The sequence below is a fragment of the Amphiura filiformis genome, chromosome 14 (genome assembly GCF_039555335.1).
Source record: "Amphiura filiformis chromosome 14, Afil_fr2py, whole genome shotgun sequence".
Taxonomy (NCBI): Eukaryota; Metazoa; Echinodermata; class Ophiuroidea; order Amphilepidida; family Amphiuridae; genus Amphiura; species Amphiura filiformis.
In genome coordinates, this window is record NC_092641.1 from 36,516,169 (window position 1) to 36,525,899 (window position 9,731).

Genomic DNA, 9,731 nt, shown 5'->3' on the forward strand with positions numbered 1-9,731 from the left:
GGAAATTGGATGCTACAGACGGCTAATATAGATTTTTATCACAGCACAATATCCAACACAATCCATTCCTGTAACATCCCGATTTCAATAATCATGACATTACTACTAGGCATGTTTTGACTCTTTTCAATTGCAGTAACAAATAAAAATAAGCAATTGATTAACATTTATTTTCATTTTTCAAAAGTATAAATGCATTTTAACACTTGCGGTTTGCAAGGAAAAGGTTTAATTGTCATCGTTTTGCTGATGGCGAATATACACGATACATGAAGAGGATTTGACACGGAAATCTTACCAAACTGGTAAGGATCATTGTAAGCTTCTGGTATGATGTATCAATGATAGAATGTATACGTAAAACTCTATTAAATATAAACATAATTTAATAATGCAATCATTGTGGTTACAATTTGAACTGCCTTAAGTTATAATTTACAATGCGAGTTAATTTATACGCGACTATAAGCAGTATATGTACAGATCTTTAAAAGTTCTAAATTCCACACAAAATAACCCAGGTCATAATCCCACGCAATAACGCATTATTTTAATTTTAAAAAGCATAAAAATAACCACAACATCCCTACACGAACAGGGGCTAAAATTCTCCTTTTCAACAACGTTGCTAGGATTATATAGCGAGTATCTGAAGAGCCTAGACCGACAACGAATACACGGCGAGACGAACTCCTCGTACATGTTTTATGCGCTAGTTTTTATGAATGATTCAAATCGCTTGTCGAATTGGGATATTTTGCAAGTTTAACTAGTTTCATAATACTATACTGTAAATCCCTATTATAGCTGTAACACTTTTTAAATATGTTAAGCGTTATTATTATTTACATGTTAATATCTTCAGAAAAAGCTTTCATATATTTTGAAACCTATTCTTCTCTACACATCACAAATCCAAAATAAAATCAACACCGTCCTTTTGGTTTTCAAGTTATCACACTTTGAATTTGTATCTAAACGAATCCTAAACACTTATACCCCGTCCTGAACACTCTAAATGCTACCGTTTGGCGTAGTGACATGTTTAGATATTAAACATCAACCTGAATATATAATCTAAACACAAGCTAAACACCATCAGATGCATTTCATTTGTAGGATTGTAGATTAAATAATTCAAACATTTTGCTAGGCAATCCAATGAAAAAGTAACTCACTACCCTAGTATAGTGAGTTGCTTTTTCATTGGATTTGCCTACAACTAAATGTTTGAATTATTTAATCACCATGTTTAGAATTGAAACTTACACGTGTTTAAAGAAACAGGTGTTTAGAAAGTGTTTGGAATATGTTGTTGTGTTTAAGTCGTAAACGTCACAGTGTCACTATTTCGAAAACAGAATGGTATTACCGGTATCATGTTTTTAATTTTGTTTTGTTAGAACAATGAGTAAAAAAAAAAACGATTGGGAAAGGTTTTTACCCAACAATGGGCAAATTTAACATTGTGTAAATTTTACCCAACATTTTCCAGTAATTTACCCAATGTTGGGTACAATTTTACCCATTATTATGTTTTGATGGATCCAAGTGTGTAAAAATATTGGATCCAACACATAATAATGATAAAATTTGATGCTTTACGCCCAATATTTATTGGTCTTGCTATGAGTTGTAGAATATTGGACTCGACTACGTCTCGTCCAATATTTTAAAACTCATAGCTCGACCAATAAATATGGGCTCAACCGATCCAATTTTATATCAATATTGGTTTAAAAAAAACCTCACTCAACCCATGAGGGTTGTTCATCATGGTACCAACATGCCTCCAACGTTATCATTTGAACATATTATATTGCCACAATGTTAATAATTGAATATTAACATGATTAATGTTTATGGTGGTGCTCTTGGCCTAGTCATGACATTTGCAGAGCTCCCGATTTCACTCGAAATTTTAGTGGTCTTTTAATCATTTTTAGTGATTTATCATCGTATATCATATTGATGGGTGTTTTTTGTGATTGCATGAAGAGGATTGCCTTGGATAGATTTTCGACGTGGTCAATCTGCCGCTGATAGTAGTGCTATCTACCGTAGATAGCAAACAACATTTTCCTCTGTGTAGCTCATGCCTCGTTGTTGTGCAACCGAGAGTAATATACTTATAAATCAAATAGACATTATCAAATTGTACCGAAAGTTGTGAGTTGTACCTTCTTCCTTTGTTTACTTATTCACGTTTTACACTGTACGGCACTCCTTCATGTCCTTAACAACTAACCAATTTATGTCGGAATCATCTTACAAATCAACTAGAGAATGCCGAATACACAATTTGCCGTAAGGTTTATGCCGAAGCAAGCTTACATCTCTCTGCTTTCATGCATTATCATGTTAAAACCTCACTCAACTAGATACATTAAAAACGTGTTCGGAATGTGTCAAGTTTAGCGTGGCAAATACGTTAATGATTTACAACCTTTCAGTTAGCCCATTTTGTACCAACCAAGCGATTGTCAGCAGACGACACTTTCATCTCATATAAAATCGTTACGAAATTGAAAATGTTAAATTCCCGTGACAGTACAATGAACCGATTTAAAAATGTAGTTTAGCAAGGACAAACATGACAAATTTAGGATTAGTAGCTCTTTAGATATGCTTTGAAGTTAAAGGAACGTTTTTTCATTTCCGAACCCACGTGTATGGTTTATCTGCTCTATGTAGGTTAAAGTTGAATGTACACGGTGTTAGATTGCCGCCAGTATTCACAGCTGACATCAAACGAGATTTTACGTGATGAATTGGTCCAATGATAATAAGCCATTATCTAAAGTATGTTCTAAGGGAGTTTCTTACATTATATCGTGGCATTTTCACACATATTGAAAGAATTTGATAAAATTCAAACATTTTACGGCTATTGTCACCATGGTTTATTTTCATTATAATTTATAAACAATTTTGGCAATCCATTTTGCAAAGTGTTCTCATAAATTAGTTTTCAACACATGACGAAGTAGACACACAATCTAATTCTTTAAATGCTGTCATGTGATTCGGTTTAAATCAACTACACATTAATGTCATTGTTATAGGTGTAAAATGTCCATTTCCTACATACGTTATACAATTCATTTCACACGTGAGTCCCCCTTCCTCTTCCCCCTCACTTCCCTACAAACCTTCCCTTCCTCAATATCCCATTCCCCATCTCTCTACCCTTTATCTTTTCTAATGATGTGGATATTAATGCTGAATCCATTGCTACAAAATGTATATGTCACATCACAGTGCAAACCACTGTTTCCTATGATATGATAAAATAATTTGTTTGCTCTCTACGGTAATGCTATCTACGGTAGATAGCATTGGTATTTACGGTAGATAGCATTGCTATATTATAGGTAATGCTATCTACGGTAGATAACATTGCTATCACTCTACGGTAGATATCATTGCTATCTACCGTAGATAGCATTTCTACCGTAGATAACATCGCTATCTACGGTAGATAGCATTACCGTAGACAGCAATGCTATCTACGGTAGATTGTACAATTACTGCTCTATTTTTACCGACGTTTATAGTAAATATTTGGTTATATTTTCAAGTCGCTATAATTGATGTTGTAAACGGACTGAGCATCATTCTATATAGCAGAACATGTCAAACCTATATCTTCCAAGGTTTGGTGAGAATTCCAGTATAGACGACTGGAATGAATTTTCTTCAAATATCCAGAACACTTTTCAGAGATATACTATAATAAGCAATGACTACGATAAATAGCATGCATGATGTTCTTGTTCCCTATTGGGACATTATCTCACACCTAGGCTCCATTTTCAAACATAGAATGTAATTAAAACCCTGTTCAATTACAGCTTGATTTTCAAGCTTCACACTACGAGGTTTTAAGGCGCAGATGTTACGAGTTTTACTTGGATAGATAGCAGTATTTAGATGGATGATCTGCTACCTTAGGTACGAGATGATTATATTCAAAAGGTGGGATAAAAAGTGTTTGTTTTTAATTCAAATTATAAAACAACAGTAAAACAAGTGTGAACAATGCTGCTGTAGTGGCCAAGATTTTCTCTCTTTATGGACGGACATTAATATCGGTTTTACCTTCTCCCTATCTCTTTCTCTCACTTTTTTCTCTGGCTTGTTTTAAATGTGTTACATAAAAAGTACATTGATTTATATCATAACAGATCTTAATGCAGCCGTCAAAGGGAATCTTGACCCTACCCTCCTCAAGACTTCACCATGTCATTGGTGAAAATGCGTCTAATCTTTAACGTACTGGACAAAACCATATGGTGAATCTTGACCCAATGAGTTTTCAGATGCTGTGAATCTTCAACCAAATATATGATTGTAAAAGTGAATCTTTGACTAATCTTGACCCCCGTGTGGATTGTTATATATGCTTTTACATAGAACCAGCATTCACAGATCAGGTGAATCTTGACCTAATAATTGTTTTCTTGTGGTGAATCTTGAACTAATATTTTTGGACAGAAGGTGAATCTTTGCCTAAAAATAATTTTTGAAGGGTGAATCAAGGTGAACCCCTTGAGGAGGGTAGGTTCAAGACTCACTTTGACGGCTGCATAAAGCGAGCCGATGCGGTGTCTGGGCTAGCGGTGTTTGTGTTCAAATATTGAGAAAAACAGAGCTCACACTCACAGGGAAAGGTATAGATGCGGTTCCGAGGCTCATTGCAATATAGGTTTTATTTCTCATATGATCATAATTTTTACTAGGAGGTGGAAAATCGCGTAAACTTTCGTTTTGTCTAGTGTCATGGTTGTCATAGGCTATTTTAATAGCTGCAATACAAAATATAACATGGAAATGTAAATGTGACGAGTGGCTTCCTTGACTCATTTTCTATAAAATTATTGTACTATATACAGCAGAAATAAACTGCATTGAAGCAAAATTAAAAAATTGGGCCTGACGGCTCCGACATGCCCTAAACGATAAACGTCACAGCATCATTTAATATTATTAGAGAGTAATCGTGAACTTTTAGGTCAATTTCTATATGTAAAAATTTAAAAACAGTTGTTTGATATAGGCTGTTTTGCAGATTCATACGGAGAAGGATCCTTGTGCTATAAGCTATAACCCATCAGACTTCGAGGCGTGTTTCTGAACGGAGTGACGAAATTCAACGCCTGCAGTCATTTTGCAAACCTTGACTCGCGCAGAGATGTTAATTAAACTGCTTAGTTCCTATAGCTGACCATGTTGACCAGCTAATCAACCATACGCTTCAATTCACCTTTCTCTAATTTCAGGATGAAATAACATCAGACATTAACCTGATAACTAACCCTAAAAGGCAATAACTCAAACAAGGTAATATGGATCTCAATGGGACATGAGCACTTACGGAAGTGGTTATTTGTTCCAACTAGCTTCTTAGATGTATCACAGTGATTATCAGGACAGGTATGTCAATGAACTGGAAGTCACCAGTATCATGACAGACCTTATAAAATAAAGGGTGTTTTCAAGAACCGTTGAATTAAGTACTTAGTCTGTTTGTACTCATTTAGGTGCATTTCACACTAATGCCAAAACACATGTATTCAAATGAAGTAAAGCTGACATGTTTTCCTTTTTGTGAAAATTGCCGTTGTTTTTATGGGTATGAAACACGCAAGAAAAGGGCTAGTATAGGTGAGCTTATAAGTGATTTAGTGATAAAGTGAACACATTAAGGGTGACGGTGTTAAATGGTCAGAATATTTGTGCCTATCGTGATGAAATTGATTCTTACTCGAACGCTGATTAGTCATTCACCCTTAACATGTGCTTTTAAAGTGTTGTGACTTTATAGTTAAAAAATGAGCGTGACGATATATATATAGAGAGAAGCAGAAAATAGGCATGGGTACATGTAGAAAGAATTGAGGCCTGTCTGCAGCAAAGCATGATGGGAAGGAAATCAAAACAAATGGAATGATGCATGGTGCAGTCCGAAATTGACGTAAAGGAATGAGGTTTTTAACACTAATGTGAATTCATTAACAAAAAGCATAGCCGATTATACATATGAAAACACGTCTCTCTATTAATAAACGTAACATTTCCACTCTTTTATTTCACCCCAAGGAAGAAGAAATGTCAGAAGAAATAGAAAGAAAGAAGAAGAAAAACAACAAATAGGCCTAACGAAGAAGAAAAAGGGAGAGAAGAATAAGAAAATGGCACAATTACATCTAATCTGGTTTGAAAGTGCGGTTGATGGCTTTCTATTCTATTTTTAAATAGAATTTACAAATCCTTGATGGTTGCATGGAATAGTAATTTGATTTGATTTGATTCTTGCGATTTGCTATTGAGACGTACATCCATACAAAGTGAGTTGCGGCTATCAAGCCTACCCACTTTATTGCCAATTTACTTCACTTAAACATCTTGCTCAATTGAATTTATACAATTCATGGCCTCACTTTCTCGGCACATCCTTGATCGGTGATGCGAGAGATCATTTCAGCAAAAGTGAGCGTTTTCTGACAGAATCATGTATGTGGTACATATTTTGTCAATATTTTACATCTGGTCATCACCACTTTCTTTGATATTACGAAACAGTATCTTGATTTGATATTGTCATTGATATTTTTAAGAAAGTAAATATACATTAAATTTTTCTTTTGCGCATGCATAAAACCAAATATACGACAAAAGAATATGATGGAAGTCAGTTGTTGTTGTGGAAAAGATGTATGGATTATAACACGGAGTACGGTTTAGATGGCAATATGCACAATATCCGCGGAATAGACTTATTTATACGACAGTAAAATCGTATAACAATTGCATGAAAATGGTTGTAAACATTCAATTCATTATAGCCACGAAAATCAAACGCAATCTCATCTAGACTTTCAAGGTGTGAAGGCGTATGAGCTAAAGACCTTCAGAGATTCAACATATTCATTGATGCATGTAGTTTAAGCGATGACATTTTGTGAATCTATACTATCTGAACTTCTGCAAAGTTCGTAAAGGTTTATGCCTGGTGCAATGATTGCCTTCATGCTTCTACGAATATTAGTTCTATGACCAGCTCCTGTTGATACGGTCAATTTATATATAAGACTTGTATTGCCATATTACTAAAGACACGATGAGATCTGATGACGGTTAAAAATAGGCCTATTTAAATATATGACTACCACAAATAGACATAGCTTGAAGCATAGATAACTTGCATGCTATTTTTCCTTGGTCAAGTTTGAGTATTAACAAGTTTCTGCCGCTTACCATACCAACCTTTTCCACACTTTTATAATATCATCTTATCTATTGTCTGTTGGTAATTGTTATCTTTTTGTTACTCTTCTCGTCTTCCATCATTGTCTTCAATCTCTTATTCATACTTCTCACATGTTCACCCAGTGGCGTACAGCGTCATAGGGGTAGTGGGCACGTGCCCCCCATCGATTGCAAAAATTAATAAAAATCCCATAGGAAAATTGCCGAAAAACGGCTTGTGCCCCAATCAGACCCGGTGCCCCCTCCCTATCATGGTCGCCCCCCCCCCATGTGATGACCCACGCTACGCCACGGTGTTCACCTCACTTCAGCATGTTCACCTCTCCTTATCCTCCTCTCATCTCCTCTTCTACTCCCTTCGAGCTTTGCCAGTCCTTCTCTTTCCATGTTCTGTGTTTTACAAAAAGTAATGACTTTTAATAGCTCTCTTGTCGGCTAGATATGCAAAGTGTGTGCTTACCTTTATGATGTGTGGTGACTCGAGTTGCTGTAGAAGAGCCAATTCTTTCAAAACTTTGTAATTCGCCAGTTTTAAACAATCTGGTGCGTTCATCCCAAACTGCACACACTCTTTACCATCATGTCCTTTCCGATTTGCCTGCTTTAAGGCAACAACTTTATCATCTATCATAATTTTTTTTACTTGCTTTGTATACCCAGCACCAACATGTTCTAATAGATTTGTATTTTTAGGCAAATCTTGGCACGAAATGAAGGACGAATTGGGATGGAAATGTATATTTTCATACAAAGCTTGGTTGATATCACGAAATTCCACCTGACGTTGTTGCAATGACGTTGTTGTCATGGTAACTAAAGATTGATCCAAACCATCAGCATTCATCAAGTGTCTTTTCAGCTTATTTTCCAGAGGATTTTGTGCTAAATCTCTTTTATATTGCGTCCTGTTTTCAGTAACAAGTTGTTTTTGAGTATAGATCCTCGACCTTGTTCGCTTCAATTCATCTTTTAAACTTTTCAATTTCTTCAATAAAATATTTTCACTATCGCTGATCCTTTCCTCACTAACTTTGTCATCTTGTACAAATCGATCATTCACATTTGATTGGTTAATATTGATATCAAACACGGTTCGATTGACTAAGTAGATATTGGTGGTAAGCACCATTAGGAAAGTTAAGCAAAGCACCCCTGTTGCTTGTAGCCTTAGTCCACGGGAGGACCACCGAAGAACTGCACACCAGACACGTGCCATTATGCCGTGGGGAAAATCAAACCAGGATCACCTGAATTGACAAGTATAAACTGTCTTGGTAAAAAAACTTCATGAAAGTATCATCATGATCAAGTCATCCTAGTCATGATATAGTGTCACGTATACTTTTAAGAGATACGGGCGTATAATTCCAATTTAGTATTATCCACTGGGTATTTAAACAAATGATTGATTAATGATGCCATGGTGATTGAATATTCCACAAATTTATCCTCTTGTCAATAAATACGAAGTCGTGTTTTCTTGTAATTCTTCCATAAAGTTGATAAATTCGCTTTGTTGATATAAACGTTAACATGTAACATATATTCTCAGCATATTTCCACAAGCTGCAAAGGATAATGTGAATAAGAACCATATAGCGGAAAGAAATGCAATTCTTTCGTCAATATTGTTACACGAGTGAGCGTCGTGTCCCGTGCTGCACAGACGAGGGCAGAGTCATGTATGACTGTTTTTCATTAACGTCCGATTTGCGACGACGTATGAACGACAAAAGATGTAGAGTGCCAAAAATAGCGCCATCGCGAGAAGTTCACTTGCGATAAATAGATTGCTGTGCAAATTCTACTTTGATTCTACTTTTGGGACAATAAAATAGCGATATGAGGAGAAAGGTCCTTTTTGCAGCATAAAATGTTCGCCAAATTGATACATTTCCTTGAAGCCCTATGAAAACCTATAGCGATCATGAACATTTTGCGAATCGCGAATCCATGTCACTGGGCACGAAATGCGCGAAACTTTCATACACGCCAACATAATTTTGTAATTTTGTGAACGCACCGTCGGGTAGACGTGTGCCGCTGATATAAAAGCGTATGTTCTAATAATAAAATAAATAAATAAATAAATAAATTTCATGGTTTCCAGTGGTAATAATATTTTGCTGATAAAATCCGAGTATCCGCACCTTCATCTATTCGGCTTTTAAAAATACTTATTCAAAAGCACGAGATATTTTGCGTGTAATTTTCCTGGAAAAAGTTGAAATCAATTTCTGGAGCCTGTGTTATTTTCTGAAACTGTTTTATGCATGCCAAAAAATCCGTTTCCCGTTTAGGCTTTTTTTTTTTTTAAGTAGCCTACAGCTTGTTGTATAATTGAAGACCGAATTAAACAGACTAGTTTGTGTCTGACGTCAGGGCAAAGGCGCGACGTGATTGGTTGCTGACCTGCGCAGTACGGCATTTTTGGTCTGGTTGACAGGACGTCAGACGCA

General features: G+C 35.8%; 1 protein-coding gene across 1 annotated transcript in view; it reads right to left on the reverse strand.

Moving 5' to 3' along the window:
• LOC140170039 (extracellular tyrosine-protein kinase PKDCC-like) overlaps nt 1-8,940 on the reverse strand; it is an 80,038-nt gene extending 71,098 nt beyond the window's left edge. Inside the window, exon 1 of the mRNA XM_072193354.1 lies at nt 7,733-8,940. Within this exon, the coding sequence (XP_072049455.1) occupies nt 7,733-8,488 (756 nt within the window). The 5' untranslated portion in view covers nt 8,489-8,940. The remainder of the gene's footprint in view (nt 1-7,732) is intronic.
• Between the last annotated feature and the right edge of the window lie 791 nt (nt 8,941-9,731).